The 18,699-nt window shown below is 36.5% G+C and overlaps 1 protein-coding gene across 1 annotated transcript in view; it reads left to right on the forward strand.

Moving 5' to 3' along the window:
* The window catches only part of stk10 (serine/threonine kinase 10), a 70,299-nt gene extending 53,035 nt beyond the window's left edge, over positions 1-17,264 (forward strand). Inside the window, exons 11-20 of the mRNA XM_030154763.1 lie at positions 5,270-5,394; positions 6,486-6,609; positions 8,042-8,221; positions 9,468-9,560; positions 9,804-9,933; positions 10,507-10,631; positions 12,090-12,278; positions 12,398-12,523; positions 14,339-14,452; positions 16,192-17,264. Coding sequence (XP_030010623.1) covers positions 5,270-5,394; positions 6,486-6,609; positions 8,042-8,221; positions 9,468-9,560; positions 9,804-9,933; positions 10,507-10,631; positions 12,090-12,278; positions 12,398-12,523; positions 14,339-14,452; positions 16,192-16,332 — 1,347 coding nt within the window. The 3' untranslated portion in view covers positions 16,333-17,264. The remainder of the gene's footprint in view (positions 1-5,269; positions 5,395-6,485; positions 6,610-8,041; positions 8,222-9,467; positions 9,561-9,803; positions 9,934-10,506; positions 10,632-12,089; positions 12,279-12,397; positions 12,524-14,338; positions 14,453-16,191) is intronic.
* The last annotated feature ends 1,435 nt before the right edge of the window (positions 17,265-18,699 follow it).

Below are 18,699 nucleotides of genomic sequence, written 5' to 3' on the forward strand. Positions count from 1 at the left end.
AAAAAAAAAAAAAAAAAAAAAAAAAATATATATATATATATATATATATATATATATATATATATATATATATATGTATATATATATATATATGTATATGTATATATATATATGTGTATGTGTGTATATATATGTGTATGTGTGTGTATATATATATATATGTGTATGTGTATATATATATATATATATATATATATATATATATATATGTATATATATATATATGTATATGTGTGTATATATGTGTATATATATATAATTAGTGGATGGATAAACCATGATGTTACCCGTTGGTTTCTGAACCACTGTTTTGAAGCTAGTAGTTTGTGATTTGTTTGGCTCAGTAAAAAGGTAAACACCAAACATTTAGTCACAAAGCCATTTTATGGTCTTAGTGTAATAAAAATGCATTTTGTTACATAAACAGAAACTCTGAAAGTCCAGCAGGGCAGGTGAGCATGCTGTCATACAGACCTGTCAATCAAAGCTTAATGCTTCCGTTTCCCCTGAGATTTGATTAATGGAGCAATAATCATCACTTATTAGAGGTTTAAAATAAAACTGATGAGACTGGAAACCATTCGTGACTCATTACTTGAAGAGAGCAGTCCATGCAAGTCTATTGGTGTCAGGACTTTGGGAGCCAAGCCAGTAGCCGACACAGGTATTACACTGTAAGATGCTCCCACTTACGTTTCATTTTGAAACTGACGTCCTTGATGAAAACAACAGTTCTCATTTTTGTGCTATTATACACCAGTGAAAACAAGTGAATGTTATATTGAATTTTTGCTGTTTTATTTTCCTAAATCCTCCTAAATTCTATACCAGACTTAAAAAAGTCTTAAATGTACCTTGTTCAAACCTGCGTAAACCCTTAAATATTCCTATGTTTTGAATGTACTTCGTGTTGCCAAAAAAGCAGGGAAGATGCAGCAGAGCTTTTAAATCATTTTAAGTTCTTTGTAAAAGACGATAAAGATGAGTGAACTTCACATGTAGTCTCTCTTCAGCATGTTTTGGTGGTGAAACAGACTAATGCCGATGTGTCAAAATACATAGCAGCTCACTGCCTCCGAAGGAAAACCCCTCCTTGGAAAAACGATTTCTCTGCACCCATGCAGGAACTGAAAGTGCATTGTGTTGTGTTTTGGGGTGTGGGTGTTGGCCATCTGAAACAGAGGCCTGCCTGTCTTCTATTAGGCTTGACTCACACATTTCATCAAGGGTGGATCCAGCGAGGGATGCTGCTTATTGACTTCAAACCTCAAGTTTTATAGTCCACATTAGCCTAGATTTCTTTTTTAATCAGTCATGATAAATACTAAATCTGTATGTATTCAGTGACTTCAGGCTGAATTATTCACATTCATATTTCAATTTACAACAATACATGTCAGACATAATCCAGTGATTTATAGCCAACTCGTTTATCCCATGGTGGATGTATCAGAGCGGTCTTGATATTTATCAGATCTGTGCCCAGTCTAACACCACCAGTGAGGAAGTGAGTAGGAAGGAGAGAAGACAGAAACTATTTTATCATTAGACGCCAAGCCTCTCTGTGGCAAAATATGCATCATTCTCCATTCATTACAACCAATGGTGGCCTTTGTGTGTGTTCAGTTCAGTATTTACCACTGTGAATGGAAGTTTCTATGCAGCCCATTGTCGTCCAGTTGCTTCTGGGGGCTTTTGGACAGACCGTTATGGAAATCCTATTGACTGTGTGTGGAGATGGGCCTGTTTGTGGTATGTTAAGTTTTTCCAGAACACATTATTCAGCAAGAACCTCAGCCAGCAGCTTGTGGTGAGAGTGCACAGGGTATCAGTGTTTTTTAGATAGGACAACACAGGCAGACATAACAACATGTGCAAATGCATGTCTGCGTAGAGGAGAGCGCTGTAACAGAACCACTTATTCATCATTAACTAATTTCTTACTGTGATAGTGGTAGCATGTCTCTTTATGAATCATTAAAAACAGTTATTACTGCCTTCTTCTACATGACCATATTCTATAATGACTAGCCTCTCAGGAACCTTCTAATCAGTGCTCAGTGTTAAGTGTGTTATTGTACATGAATAACAATGTTAATATGCTTTGCTCAGCTCCATGAGTGTCAGAAGCTCCAACTTTGACTGATAATATTTACAAAACTACTGCACTTTGAGACCCAGAAAGTTCAAGACTAATGCTTAAGTGTAGACCAGTAAAGAACCTATTTTTCCATTTAGTGGCATCTTTCAGATAACTCTACATTAATCAGAAATTGTTCATATTCTGAAGTTGTATGTAACAGACTGTGATCTTATGTTACTGTTAAGCATAACGTGATATTGTTGTTCTGGTGCTTTTCCTACAGTATATATTAGAAAAGACAAAGATGTTAGTGTTAATTATGTCCATTTTACTAGTTGAATTCTTTTATTAACTTGTACTTTTTACTATAATTTCATCAGGCAGAGCATGTTATGATGGGGTCACTACTTCCTTGCTATCAATAAGCAGTATTGGGAGTTTGTAGAACTGTTAGTTAATGGCCCTTATAGAATACAGTCAAAGTGTTAATTGCAGCATTAAGTGATTGTTTAACCCATAAAAACCATATACTGATGTAAACTATTTCATGCCTGTTGATCCACTAATCCTATCAATACATGTAAATGGTGTAAAATACAGTTGGTCATCTTTTCGTGGTCATCAGATATGATCCATTTGGATGTTCAGAGGGTCCGTAGTGAATGTGGAAACACCATCATCTTCTATAACATTGATTCACCAGTAAAATCCATGGAGTTTGATAAATGACAATGGATGGAGACACTTGATTTGTGTTCAGTTAATGATATATTGTACAGAAAAAGTCACTTTTTCTTCAGTTTTCTCTGTTTCTGATATAATGACCCTCAACTTTAATCTGAGCTTTTATGGACATCTACATGATCAGTAAATCAAATAAAGGGAAATAGGTCATTTTTATTTAAAAATGCAAAATACAGACCATAATATTACAATAAGTGCTAATAAATCACTTAGAAATGATAAACATAGAGAAAAATTCATTTTGGGGTTAAGGGACATTACAGTCCTAATATGCATTCAAATGAACAACTCGTACTGATTATGTGTACGTTCAGTGTTACTGACAACTGGTTTTATGAATGGGAGGAACACAGGTTCACTTAAAAGCAAAAAGCAAACAAAGTGTATGACCTGCAGAATAACCCCTATGTCATGTGATATAGCTTTGGTGTGTACTTAAAAACACACACACATTTAGATTTATTTGCCCTGTAAATGTGTCATTCAGTTGGAAGGCAGTCAAAAGGAGTCCATCCAGTAGCTGTGATCCCTGGCCTCACCCTGACTCATATGGAGTCCATTTGTTCAGCTGTACTGGTCCCTCAAGGAAGATTTCACTGTGGACGTTACTGACACCAGTTTAATTCCTGATCTCACCATCCCATCATTCACCTCTCCGCTCCACACATGCAATGGCTTTTTATGACCCAGAAGTGACGATATCCAGCATCAGAGCTACCTCTGTTTGCTGTATAAACCCTGTGGTATCAGTTTGGTAAATACTGTCAATGGAAGCTGATTAAGATTGGAAAAACTTGTAACGTAACGTGTTTAGTTAGCCATAAAGTCTTTCAACCACAGGAAGTTGAGCTCTGACTCACGTAATGAACAAATGAATAACAATGAATGTCTTGAAATAATCCCCCCCCCCCAAAAAAAAAACAAAAAAAAACCCAAAACAAAACATGTTTATTAGGATTTGTTAAACTTTCATCTGGGAGCAAAGAGAGAGGCCGTTGGCCTGATCCTGGTGATCTTCATGAACAAAAATAGACCTTGAACTTCCAAAATGTGACAAGAAAAAGTCTTATATGGTTTGACAACTGCACATTTGTAAGTTATTGGGCTGCAATCACTTGATGAAAAAAGCATATTGTGATTCCAGAAGTAATCAGATTACTGATGAGTTTCCAAGTCAAACGTACTTAAAGGTATATTGGTATAAACAGTACAAAACTTCTAAAACTCTACAAATATCACAATGTTAAGGTTCTAGCATGTGATGATTGGGGGGAAATCTTCGTAAATACCTTTGACCGTATCATAAACCAAGTTGACTGAGAGGAGATGAGACTTCTACAGTTTGTTTTGGCTCTGTTTAAGTGGAAATAGCCCACTTAATATATCAGTATTAGCAAAATGTGGCCCTGATAGTTGCCAATGGCTAATTTTAGTCTTCACAAGTAGAATTATAGACTTTAAGGGAACTAAATGTTACAAAAATGATAGAAAAACAAAACACGTCTATCTACACTAAGAGGGCTTTGACTAATCACATATTTTTGAGCAGTGGAAGTGTTGCTGGTTTAATCACTGATCACTCACAGAAGCAACATGGAATCTCTGACCATGATGTTTGGTTTCTCCTATAAACAATAGCATGAAAATATCATATCATCTTGCTTTATACTTTAATTTGGACAGAGACAAGAGCTTTTCTCCTTGATTTCCATCCTTCTGCAGCTTTCATTTAGTATTTCTTACGCAGTATCTCTATCTGCTCAGTATCACTGCATCCAAGATGTCACCAGACACTGAACCTTTTAAATCGTAGCATATTGTCACTTATAGAATTACGCAGGCTAGCATTGCGATTCCAATAATTGTGCAGGTCTAATGGATTTCTAAAGAATACAACCCAAATCTACATGCTGTAGGCTCTTGGGGAGCATTGTTGTGGAGATTGTGTAACTAAAAAAAGGGCTGGAGTTCTCAGGTCACATTGTGTCATATTTAGTGGATGATACCTTGTTGTTTTTACTGAGGTACTTCCTTTTTCAGTCTCTGCATTATGTTGACAGGAGAGCATTTTTCCTCGTCATAGTAGAACCAGACTGACTGGAATATTAATACCTTTGTCAACACATGGAGACAAATGCAGTTCAGCCTTTCCTTCCCTGTAGGTCATGACAGACTCAAAACTATAAAATGCCTTCACACTGTGTCATGAATCTTTCTACGTAACGGAGTCCTTATATGTCCAGCCTTGTCACTTTTTAGTACACAGCCTGACTGATCTCCCCCCAAAAATGTCCCTTTAAACATGTGGTTTTCCTCCTGCATAGAAGAAATTACATGTAAGAGCACAAGTGCAGGGGAGATGTCAACTCTAACAGAAATAAAATGTCACCATTTTTGGTAATATTTCTTCCCTCTATCTCTTTTTCTTTCTCTTTTTTTCAGAATTTCTCCAGTAAGACTCTGAAGCGGACCAGGAAGTTTGTCATTGACGGCGTGGAGGTTAGCGTGACCACTTCCAAGATCATTAGGGATGACGAGAAGAAAGATGAAGAGATGAGATTTTTAAGGTATATGGTATTTACAGAACAAACAGTATATAGACAAAGCTGCCCCCCTCTGTTTTCCCAACAAAAGTCTGTTTTTGAGTCTTTTCTTGTTGTCATTGACGACCATGACCTTATGGCTTTGTCCATTCCTCTGCTCAAAGTGGAGAGGTCACTGTTCTGTTTTATGGGCTTTATCCCCTTGAGAATGGTCTAGACAAGGGAAAAAAAGACTGATTTGATTCTTTTACTACTTTTAGATCAGGGTGAAGCTAAGGTTAGCAACAGTTTACAGAATCCAGATGTTCAGACCAGAATTATCCATGTGTTTTATTTTTCATTTTCCAAAAAGGGTACCATGTATAAATGATGTTTAGTGCACTTTTGAGGGAACTAAGTAGAGTTGTGGCAGCTTCTAGAGGGCACTGAATAGTGCTTTTGCCATCTAGTGGTAAGAGTATGACAGTGCACCTTTATGAACAAAAACGCACAACCTGGATTTATCAACACAAATATTTCAGATCTTGCCATTGGATAATTACTGCTGTGATTAACATGTGGAACCTACAAAATGTATTTAACCCAGACCGATGCACTAAGTAGCTTTTCATTTCATCAGCCATCAGTTTGAACCAACATAAAAGTTGGATTCATTCACTTGATGGTGTAAAATCCATGTATGGAAATGAGGTCTCATGTCCAACAGAGTCCAGACCTGAACCCCTTTGAGAATTTTTGGGATGTGATGGAGATGACTTTACACAGTAGTTCAACTCTCCAATATCAAAACCAGACCTTGGCCAAAAATTTTTGTAAAACTGGACAGAAATGGATGTTATGACATTTATTGTGACATTGTATTAACATTGAGTGACTAAAACAATGCTGCAGTGAATTCATACTGTAATCAAAGCTAAAGGTGGTCCAATGAAATATTAGATTGGGATGGGGGTTTTTTTGTGGGTTTTTTGGCCAGCCTGTGAATAATATCTGGGTCAGTTTAAGTTTTCCAAACATTTTACACTGTTTCAGTCTTTGATGAAAAGCAAAAACTAAAAAACAGTCACTTTTAATGGTTTAAGTCTTAAACAGTCTGGTTTGTGTGTGTTTTTTAGACGTCAGGAGCTGCGTGAGCTCCGTTTGCTGCAGAAGGAGGAGCACCGAGCTCAGTCTGTTCTCAACACCAAACTGGAAACACAACGAGAACAAATGCAGAGACGATTTGATCAGGAGATGAATGTGAGTCACATAACCTAAGAACTGAAGCTGTAACTGACTTAATTTTCTTGCAACTAAAGCAATGTTTTCATATTTTCATAATTATTTAGATAAGATGAGATATGAATTTATTTATCCCACTGTGGGAACATTTCACAGTTAACAGCAGCAACATACAATAAGCAAGTGCAGAGAAAAAGACAGGTAGATAAACCACAAACAGTGAAATGCAGGGTGACACAAAAAACCGGGAACTTTTTAACAATCCAATAAAACCAAGAGTGATGGAAGAAAAATAGTTTATTCATAGTAATTGAAACCTTAAAACATGCCATTTAAGAAACAATGATGGAATTTTCATTTTTTTAAAATTACTTCCTGTAGATGGCGTCCTCCTGTACGAGTGCATTCTTGAAATCTGCTGTTGAGATTCCTCATTGACCGCTGCAACATCTCAGCTGGGATACTGTGAATTTCATCCTGAATTCTCTGTTTTAACTCATCCAGAGTTCTTGGTCGAGTTGTGTACACTTTACTCTTGAGATAGCCCCTCAAGAAAAAATCCCAAACGGACAAATCTGGCGATCTAGGGGGCCAGGGAACGTTACCGAATCTTGAGATCACACAGTTACTGAACAATTGTCGCACAGCAGCCAATGGTTACTAAAATGGGGGTGTGTTTACTTGCTCAAGGTCACTGTCTCGCAGTGCTGCCACTTGCTCATGTCTGTCAATACGCACTTCAACAATTCCCGTTTTTTTGGCCAATGGTTACCATAGTAACCATTGGCGGCTGTGCGACAATTGTTCGGTAACCGTGTGATCTCAAGATCCGGTAACGTTCCCTGGCCCCCTAGATCGCCAGATTTGTCCGTTTGTGATTTTTTTTTTTCTTGTGGGGCTATCTCAAGAGTAAAGTGTACATGACTTGACCAAGAACTCTGGATGAGTTAAAACAGAGAATTCAGGATGAAATTCACAGTATCCCAGCTGAGATGTTGCAGCGGTCAATGAGGAATCTCAACAGCAGATTTCAAGAATGCATTCGTACAGGAGGACGCCATCTACAGGAAGTAATTTTTAAAAAATGAAAATTCCATCATTGTTTCTTAAATGGCATGTTTTAAGGTTTCAATTACTATGAATAAAATATTTTTCTTCCATCACTCTTGGTTTAATTGGATTGTTAAAAAGTTCCTGTTTTTTTATGTCACCCTGAATTTAAAATAAAGAGAAAAATAAGAAATTAGGTATTTAAATATTTATAGAATTGGAATTAAAACTTAAATATATTTACTTATGATTTTTGTTTTGCCAACACCATTGAATTATTCTATTTTACTATTCAAAGTTTATCTCAGTGATTGACTCCAAAGTTAAATAGTCTTATACACTTTTGTCTGACATTTCCTAAGCTTCAGGTTTTTCTGTCTTACTATCTATCGTGTCCCAGGCCAAGAAGAAGTACTATGACGTGGAGCTGGAGAACCTGGAGAAGCACCAGAAGCAGACCATAGAGAAGATGGAGGCAGACCACCAGATCAAACTCAAGGAAGAGACCAAACGCATCAAGGCGGAGCAGGACCGAGACTACCACCGGTTCCAGGATCAGATGAAGCACAAGAAAAAAGAGGTGCAGTAGTGAAAACATAAATATTCATTAGATCAGTGTGACAAATTAGTGAAAAGTCAGCAGGTAAAGCATCAAGGTTTTGGTTTTCAAGAAATTCAACAAATTCAGTAAAGAATCAGTGTTGAAATGAATGACAACATAAACCCACTTTTTTCAATAAGGAGTAAGAATGTTGAAAAACAATCTAGAAACCATTAATATTTAAAGAACAAAAATAGATAATAGGTCCTGCATTGAATTTCTACCATAAATTGTTGGTAATTTGTTGTTTCTAAGTATAGACCTTTTTCACAACATCCGTATTTTTGACCAGAAATATGCAATCTTTGCAGAATTGTACTTTGCCTATCAGGGCAACTATGGCGCAAACAAAGAACAACTGTTTGTAGCGTTCCAGGTTGCTCTCATTTTGCCCAAAAGCAGCCGTATCTGTCTTTTCATTCTTTTCCTGTGGACAGTGAGGTTAGGCAGAAATGGATTCCAGCAATCCAGCGGGATGGGGGACCAAAGTTTGTGATTAAAAAGGGTAGTATGTATGTCTGCAGCAGACATTTCACGTCCGAATATTAACTATTAACTAACCCTAACCCTCACAAAAACCTGCCCAGCTAGTACATTTGATACTAAGATGACAGACACACACGTACATAAACATAAACATTACCCGAAAAAAAGGTTAACTGATGATAGCATTGGGCTAAGATTACTGTCGCTACATACAAGACGTCCACTTGGACAATCCCAAACAGAACAAACTGATGCCATAATGCTTCATTCAAAGCAGACTATGATGCTTTAGTACATTAAATTATGTTTACGTAAACATACTAATGACTTGTCATTCTAGCCAGCAGTTCAGGAACAGTCTGATCGCTCTCTACTGACCTTGATATTTTTGGAGAAATTCCTTGTGGAAAAATATGTACCCTTTATTGATTTTGTTCTTTTTGGTTTTGGAGTTTTCTTCCATGAACCTTGCAACATTCAGCAAATGTAATATTTGGCAAATCGGTCAGACAGGTTGTGTACATTCTCTTATCCATTTTGTCTCGCTGTGTTGGGCACACACAACATGTCGACACAAGAACCCACATCAAACACGAAATGCCCCCAAAAATAGGAGTTCCCATTGCATATTTCCGGCAAATGTGAAACAGGTCTATAAGAAAATGCTACAGACCCAAAACACATTAATTACAGGAAAAAAAGGAACCTGTAAAAACTGGAACACATATTCTTTTTTTAGGTAAAGCAATCTGTTGACAAGCTGCCCAGACGTCAGCGTAAAGAATCCTTAAAGCAGAGCATGAACGCCTTCCATGAAAATAAGTTAATAGAGGTAAGTTTTAATCATATCATCCCATTGTGGACAAACTTAAATGACTGTCGCTGAATCCACATTCCATTACATATTACTAAAATGTAAAGCACAGTTTTCCTCCTTTGTTCCTAAATACTGGATAAAAACTAAATATATTACATGAAATTTCTCTCCTAAAGTAAATGTTTCCACTACTGCTGACAAATGGCTGCTTTTCTGCTTTTTTTTTTTTTTTTTGCTCCTTATTTTCCTGTTGTACAGGAGGATAAATTCTTGACAGCTCAAAAGAATTACCTGGATTCGACACTAAAGAAAATCATCTCCAACAATAAGAGAGAGATTGAAGAGAAGGAGAGGGATTGCCTTAACAAGAAACACCACCTAATAAGAGGTAAACTGACTCTGAGCCTGTTTACATGCACACTCATACTCCGATCACTATCCAATTTCTGGTGTTATTAGATTATTCAAGTGATCATGTAAAGAGGATAATCTGATATGTTTTATCAAATAACAGCAGTAATCTGATTTTGAGAAATCAGATTAACACACCTGGATTTCTCCCTAGTACTCCGATGTTTTCCTGCATGTATACAGGTTAATCTGATTTATTTCATTCTTTTACGTCTGTGCATGCGTTAAAAACAATTAAAAATGGTAAAAAACGGACGTTACGTAGTCAAATGTGACAATAACATAAAGTTTGATTCTACCATCACTATGTATGTACGAACTTTGAAAGAAAACTGTTAATGAACTGAAACATCTAAATCAGGGTTTACGATTATCACATCTCTTAAGTACATGTAAATGAATCAGATCTGAGTATTACAATTATCTGATTACTCCCAGTTATTGGATTTTTACGGTTGTGTTAACAGGTTCAGTACAGGGCTAGTGTGAAAACTAGGCGATATTATGTCATATGTCTTAATATGTCATCGTTCTTTGTGTTTGTGATCAGAGCGTGAAGCGACAATATGGGACATGGAGGAGAAGAACCTGTTTGAGAGACATCAGTTGTTGAAGCAGCAGCTCAAAGACCAGTACTTCCTCCAGAGACATCAGCTCCTGAAGAAACATGAGAAGGTAAACCAGTGTCACCATTTATTCCAATGAAACCTTCATGTACTTCAGAAACTTCCCAAAGTTTTCTTATCTTAATTCACAGATGTCAAACATGCGGTCCAGGGGCCAAATTTGGCCCGCCAAAGGGTTCAATCCGGCCCCTGGGATGAATTTGTAAAATGCAAAAATTACGCTGAAGATATTAACAATCAAGGATGTTAAAATCATTTTAGGTCATTTCAGTCTAAAGTGGATCAGACCAGTAAAATACTATCATAATAACATATAAATAATGAGAACTATAAATTTGTCTCTTTGTTTTAGTGTAAAAAAAGTAAAATTACACAAAAATGTTTACATTTACAGTCTAGCCTTTAACAAAAAATGTGAATATATGAAATGTCTTAAGAGAAGTATGGGGAATTTTAATAATATTTGTCCTGTTATTTAATGTTTTATGCATTTGTAGATCCACTGTGATCTCTAAGTTGTGATTCACATGTATAAATGATAAACTAAGGCGCAATATTGTTAACATTGTACTTATTTTACTAAAGAATTTTCAGGTTGTTCATATTTGTTCATGTTATGTTCAAGTACAATTCGTAGATGTAAACATTTTCATTATGGAATTTACTTTTTTCACTCAAAAGTTCTTATCCTATTATTTATATTATTTTACTGGTCCGGCCCATTTTATATCATATTTGGCTAGATATGGCCCCTGAACTAAAATGAGTTTGACACCCCTGTCTTAACTGCTTTGTGGAACAGTAGACCAGGGCTGTCAAATTCATTTTAGTTCAGCCCAACATAACCTGAAGTGGGCCGGACCAGTAAAATACTAACAGAATAATATTTAAATAATGTCAACTCCAAACTTTTCTCTATGTTTTAGAGTGGAAAAAGTAAAGTAATATTAGGAAAATGTTTACATCTACAAATTATCCTTGAAAAAAATGTGAATAACATGAACAACTATGAACAAACTGAAATCTATTGAGAAAAATAAGAGCAATTTTAACAATATTCTGCCTCAGTTGATCATTTGTAAATGTACATTACAACTTACAGACCACAGTGGATCTACAAATGCACAAAACATTTAGGAACAGGCAGAATATTGTTAAAATTGCACTTCCTGATGTTCATATTTGTTCAGGTTATTTACATTTTTTGTAAAAGGATAGTTTGTAACTGTAAATTTTTTTTAATGTAATGTCACTTGTTTTACATTAAAACAGAGAAACAAGAAAAAAATTGTCATTATTTCTAGATTAGTATGATAGTATTTTACTAGTCTGAGCCACTTGAAATAGAATTGGGCAAATGTAGAACCTGAACTAAAATGATAGTTAATATCTTCAGTGTAATTTTTGCATTTCATACATTTATCCCAGGAGCTGGACTGGACCCTTTGGCGGGCCCGTATGTTTAACACCTGCGCAGTAGATGACACTGATGTATTTGTCTCTCCAGGAGCAGGAGCAGATGCAGTGCTATAATCAGCGCATGATTGAGCTTCTGAAAGCTCGGCAGCAGCAGGAGAAGAACCGTCTGCCCAAGATCCAGAGAAGTGAAGCCAAGACTCGCATGGCCATGTTCAAAAAGAGCCTCCGCATCAACTCAACAGGCAGCGCTTCAGAGGACAGAGAAAAGATCAAACAGGTACATGAAAGGACTGTTCAGACGCACCAGTGTAATAGTCCCAGTAAAACGTCCTCATCAGTGCATGTTTAGAAGCAGAACACTGTAGTAAACCTCGGTCTTGGTGTCCTGTCTCGTAGTTTTCTCAGCAGGAGGACAAGCGGCAGAAGGCGGAGAGGCTCCATCAACAGCAGAAACATGAGAACCAGATGAGAGAGATGGTTGGTCAGTGTGAGAGCAACATCCGAGAGCTGCAACAACTACAGGTGAATGATGGGAAAACAGGATCTGTCTGTCTGTCCGTCTTATTAACACATAGTGCAGTGTTTTTCAACACTGGGGTCGGGACCCCATATGGGGTTGCCTAGAATTCAAATGGGGTCGCCTGAAATTTCTAGTAATTGATAAAAATTAAGAAAAACTTACTAATAAAAAATATATGATGAGTTGAGAGACACAATCCCAATACATAAAAGACATGACAAACTGTGAAGCTGAAACTGAAACACTGTGGTTCTGTTTATCTTTCAAATGTTCATTGTGGTCGGTTTCAGATGCTGCAGCTCTTTCATAATTCATAGTTTGAGTTGCTGTTTGTTCAGTATTAATTGTCAGCCTTGTAAATCCAAGCTGGACTGACTGTACATATCCTGACCAAGGAAAATCAAATTCTCACTTTGTGCAGTAATCTACACCTGGCTTTTCTGCCTCCATCCATAATAATATACATTATATAGACTAAATGTCTTCTAAAATTAATATTTGCAACATAGTATAGAAAACTATTACATGATCAAAAACTAATTAATTTTAGCAAAAAAATGTCTTTGTTCTGGGGTCACCAGAAATTTGTGATGTTAAAATGGGGTCACAAGCCAAAAAAAGTTGGGAAACACTGACATAGTATATCTGCTCTACTGACAGTGGTATGTGGTCATTATCAATGAGCCCGTTTACATGACCATAAAAATCTGATAACTGGGAGGAATCAGATAATTTTAATAATCAGATCTGATGCATTTACATGCATTTAAGGAATGCGATAATCGATAAACCCTGGTTTAGACATTTCAGTCCATTATCAGATTTCTTTCGGAGTTCGTATGTACATAGTGATGGCAGATTTACCTGTATACATGCAGGAAGATGTCACAGAATTGGGGAGAAATCCAGGTGTGTTAATCTGATTTCTCATAATCAGATTACTGCTGTTATCTGATAAAACATCAGATTACATTCTGTTTACATGATCACTGGAATAATCTGGTAACTCCAGAAATCAGATAATGATCGGAGTATTAGTGCGGATGTAAACAGGCTCACTGTTATAACATATACTGTCTCTTGTATTTAGAGGTTTTTAACTGTCTGCTTTACTTTTTAATTTTGATATAATTTAATAAAAGTAAATCAGGGATTATAGATGTGTTTTTGTCTTGAATCATCCTTTATGGATAATGTAACCATCTCACTCAGGAGCATTTGTCATGTTTAAAGTAATTTGAAATTCCCATATTAATGAGTATACATATACAGATTATCAATGTCAACTCAACTTTATTTATAAAGCACTTTAAAACAACACAGTTGGCCACAGACATAAAAACAAATAAAGCATAAAAGAATTAGTAAAAACAATAAACGTAATTATACATTAAAACAATAAAAGCCAAAGAGAACAAAAAATGTTTGAAGACAAGATTTAAAAACACAAATTGCCTGATGTAGTTTATTCCAGTTTGGGGGCAGCGACTGCAAAAGCCTTGTCACCTCTCACCTTCCTCTTTGCCACCTGATGTAAACAGCATTATCGCGGTCACCATTTTGACCATGTAGCCTTCCAGCCTTAGTTGCTCAAATGTAAAACTTTCCTTCTGGCGGAGAAACTATTTGAGTTGTTATTTTCTTACTTAGCTCTTGACCGCTTGTAAAGTTTCTCTAAACTAAGAAGAGGAAAAACAAAATGCTGACAACTCCTATAAATCAAGTACAAACAGTATGAACACACATATGGTCTCTGTACCAGGAGAATGAAGGAGCTTATCATCATTAACAGGAGCTTGTCTTATTTTTTGCTGCAGAATGAAAAGTGCCACCTGCTGGTTGAAAATGAAACTCAGAGGCTGAAACACTTGGATGAACAACACAATCAGCTGCTGAAGGACTGGAGGGACCACCTCAAACCCAGGAAGAAGGTACACACCTGTCTGCAAATGACTCCATTTAGTCTTACACTGTGGTTATGGACGACACTTCTACAGTTACATAAGTGCTTTGTTTTATTCTTATTTTGTGGCGTTTACTAGTTTTAGTTTAGTGTTTAACTCGCTGACCAATGGGCTACATTAGTGATCTTCTCTGATAAAACTACTGGTTGAAATCAATTCAAATTGTAGTATAGTGTACTATTGAGCACTGATAGGAAGTCATATATGGACTTTAATTTGGGTCCATGACCTTTGACCTTGAGTGACCTTGAATGGTCAAAGTCAAGGTCACCATTGTCTACATTTCAACATTTCTTCTTCTCCAAAACTATTGGTCAGATTCATTTCAAATTTTATTTGTAGCTTCCTTGGGACAATGTCTACAGAATCTGTTCACAGTTTTGAGAGATTTTGATTTTTTAACTTTTACGAATTTTTGAAATACTAAAAATGTGCCTTTACTTATAATCTGCCATATTTTGATGGTTTATATACTCAGTGCCAATGAAAACGCAACACTTGAAGATTCTTATATTTTTTTAAATCGATGAGGATTTTTATTCCATAAGCTCTTTGGAATTAATCATAGGCCATTTCTATACAGTAAAAATAAAAAATCACATCCAAATTTGTTGACAAAAAATAAGGATAAAGAAAGAAACTCAAGGACCTCCAAAACCAAAAGTCACAAAGCGGTCCCGGAGGTGCTGCAGCTCAATGTAGCGATCCTGCTGTGGCGTGGTCACACGTGCTCGTCCAGGCCGAGGTCTGTCTGCAGTTGAGCCAGTTTCTTCATGCCTCTGTTGCATCCTGACTATGGTGGACACATTGCATCCAAAACGGCGCGCCACCTTCCGAGCAGAGATTCCGGCCTCCAGGAGCCCCATAGTATGGCATCTTTGGTCACGTGTCAGTCTAAGTATTGTTGAGTTATTGCAAATGATTTTGGTGCTTTTCAGCTTGCCTTTATATACAGAACATGACCACTCCTTAACTGACCACAGTTCCTTAAGTTGAGCAGTTCATTGCTGAGCAATGAGAAAAACAAGTCTTATGAATGCAGACAAGTTCATTCAAACGTGACAATAGCTCAACCTGTCTCAGGTTGTTAAGAAATTGTCTGGGATTATCTTATACAGGTGAAACTTAAACATGTTGATGCAGCTCAGGAACAATAAAACACATTCAAGTGTTGCGTTTTCACTGGCACTGAGTATAACATGAAAATAGAGATATCAATATAGTTACTATTAATTACTGATGGGAAGTCATATATGGACTTTCATTTAATTGGTTAAGTTCTCTTCCAGTGAAAGTACCACCCACTTCTACTGGGAGACTGACCTCCTGCAGCAAGACCACAGGTCTCTAACGTAGAACAGAACCTGACAACCTCACAAATTCAACTTGTTTTTGATCCTTGATAAAACATGCCAGTGATTTCTAATATTGTTAGGAAATAATTGATTTAATGAAAATTAATATGTTTTACAAAACCGCTGTGCATCAATGGTCTCTCACATACACACACACACACACACACACACACACACACACACACACACACTTACTTTACCTGCAGTTTTGTTCCATTTAAGTTTATGTTATATTGTTGTGGTGTCAATAGTTTTATATTTTTATTTGTTCTAAGTATAAGAGCCCTGCTGTAAATTCCTTCATTTAAGCTCAGTCATGTAATCACCTTCTCGTCCTCTCCAACCCTCCAGGCCCTTGAAGAGGAACTAAACATGAAGAAACTGGAGCAGGAGGCCTTCTTCCAGATGACGGCCAGTTCAGTGTGTCCAAATCCCAGTTCACCCCACAAACTGTCCAAGTTTGTGCCTTATCAAGACTCATCCACCACATAAAAGCTGCTGCTGTTGGGCCTCAGCACAATTAGACACAGAAAACACACACACACAGAGGCGTTGTGATTTCATGCTGCCTTGGTTTTAATGTTTTGCCAATGATGGCGACATGACTATCCATCCACTAGGTTCCATTAGATTTAGTGAGTATTTATGTTTTAACTCTTGTTTTTCATTGAAAAAGTGTTGAAGTAACTGATGGATCGAAAAGTCATGGCTCCATAGTATCTTTCCCATACAGTGTTTAGATTTTGGTTTCTTTTTCATACTCTGCTTATTTCCCACCAGGGAGTAAATATAAAGGAAATGACAGTTATTTGTTGGGAAGTACTAGTTTGTCAAGAAAAAAAAAACATCCATTGAAGTTTTTTTTTTTTTTTTACAGTAATAGTTTTAGCAGATGCTGGTGAGCCACTAAAAAAGCACTTTTTCATAGAACCCCAAACAACAAGCACAGTCTTCCAAGTATCTGGACTAAACACACCCACAGCTGAGGAGTTTGCGGACATGTTTATCTTTTTTTTTCCATTTCTTTGTGCCTCAGCTCATTAGACGTTTAGATTTGCGTCCCACAGCTGCCAAACTCTGCCTTATTTATTTTTACTGAAACTTTAATAATATTCATTTTCATCGCTGTAAGTGTTAATTTAAAACTGTTAACTGACATCTACGGTATCACGATGTGCTTATTGTTTTGTATCTTCTGCAGTGGGGGAATAAGGCTAAATCCAAAGTTTATCAGAATTTCTTTTAAATGATTGTTCAGTAATAACATTTTAACAAGGGAAGACTTTCTTTTTTTTATTATATTATGTGTTTTTACTGTAAATCAGTCACACTGGATGGGAACAGACTAAGCCAAAGCAAAATAATATTGTGTTCTTTAAAGGCTGTTTGATGGGGAATTTCATCTGAATAAATAAATAATGTATTAAGTTTATAATTGTTGTGTTATGTGCAGTGAATGCACCGCCTGCTAACCAAAGTGCAATATTACATGTATGTCTCGGCTATGCTTACAGAGGTTTATATTTTCTTAACTTTATCTTCTTTTGCACTGAGAGGAGGAATAATAGGAAGAGTCAAACTCCAAAACGCATCGACCTTTTTATTTTAATCCGTGTAAAGAATTAATCTGTGCCTTTTAATGCCAGCAATAATTCGGGGCTTTGATTTTTGTTTTTTGCAAATGGTTGATGTGCTTTTTGAAGCCGAATCTTCGTATCATCTCGAGTGCGACAATTCGTACCTCTGGATGTTTAATCTTCAGCTGATGAACTTTTTTGCCTAGTTGAGAAAGTGTTTTTTTGTTTAGTTTTTTTTGACCTAGATACAGGTCATCGATCAGGTACAGCTTCATCTTCCTCCTTAACACACTTTTTCTCAGAGTATTTTTAAAGTTATATCAAAGAAAACTACTCTGTTCTGTCGTGTCTAATCCGTTCCATGTCTTCCTCCCTGCCTCAGTTTACACAACGTTGTTTGTATGAAGGGGTTGTGTGTGAATGGATCTATCAGAAGGAACCACTATTGTAAATAACTTGGAATAAATGCAGATTTTCTAATTAATGGATTGTGTAGAGGCTTTTTCTTTCTGAAAACAGGACCAGTATTTATTCAGTGATTAAACTAATATAAAGTAGAAGAGTAACATCAGTTCTACATTTAACTCATTAACTCTTTTATTCACAACTACATTTAGAACCGATTGTAGAAGGTTTTACCTCTGGTCACTTTAGACCACAGGTGTCAAACATACAGTCCATGGGCCAAAGCCAGGCCCACTGAAGGGTCCAGTCAGGAACTAGAAAAGCACTCTGAGAGCGCGGACCTCTGCCAAGGCAGATCAATCCACCCCCACCCTCGTGTAATTTCATTTTATGTTGTAAACGGTGAATCAAAAATGCCATGTAACTCAGGAACAACATTGAGAAGATTAAAACATTTCAGTGCAAAAACTAGAACATGTTGTCAGTGCAAATTAACATTACAGAACTGCCAGTGTAATCTTTGTTTTTCAGCGGCACTCAATTTTGCCATACCTGACAAAAGTCAAATAGAATAACAAAAGACAAAGATGATATAGTCATATAAAAATAGAAAAGAAACATATTCACTTTCTTTCTCTAACTAATGTCTATATGAAGATATAGGAATGTCACTGGTGTTACCAGGAAGAAGAGTTAACACCATGGATAATTTGGGAATAAAACTTCACTTTGAACAAAATGGCTGTCATGTGTCAGACCACAGGTCTTCAGTCAACATCGAAATGATTTAACTCTCCAAAGGCCAGTTCACTACTTCAAAATAAAACTGCTTTGTGTAGCTGTAACAGCAATGTCATAATTTTGGGTGAGTGATATT

This window comes from Sphaeramia orbicularis, chromosome 14 (genome assembly GCF_902148855.1).
Source record: "Sphaeramia orbicularis chromosome 14, fSphaOr1.1, whole genome shotgun sequence".
Classification (NCBI taxonomy): Eukaryota; Metazoa; Chordata; class Actinopteri; order Kurtiformes; family Apogonidae; genus Sphaeramia; species Sphaeramia orbicularis.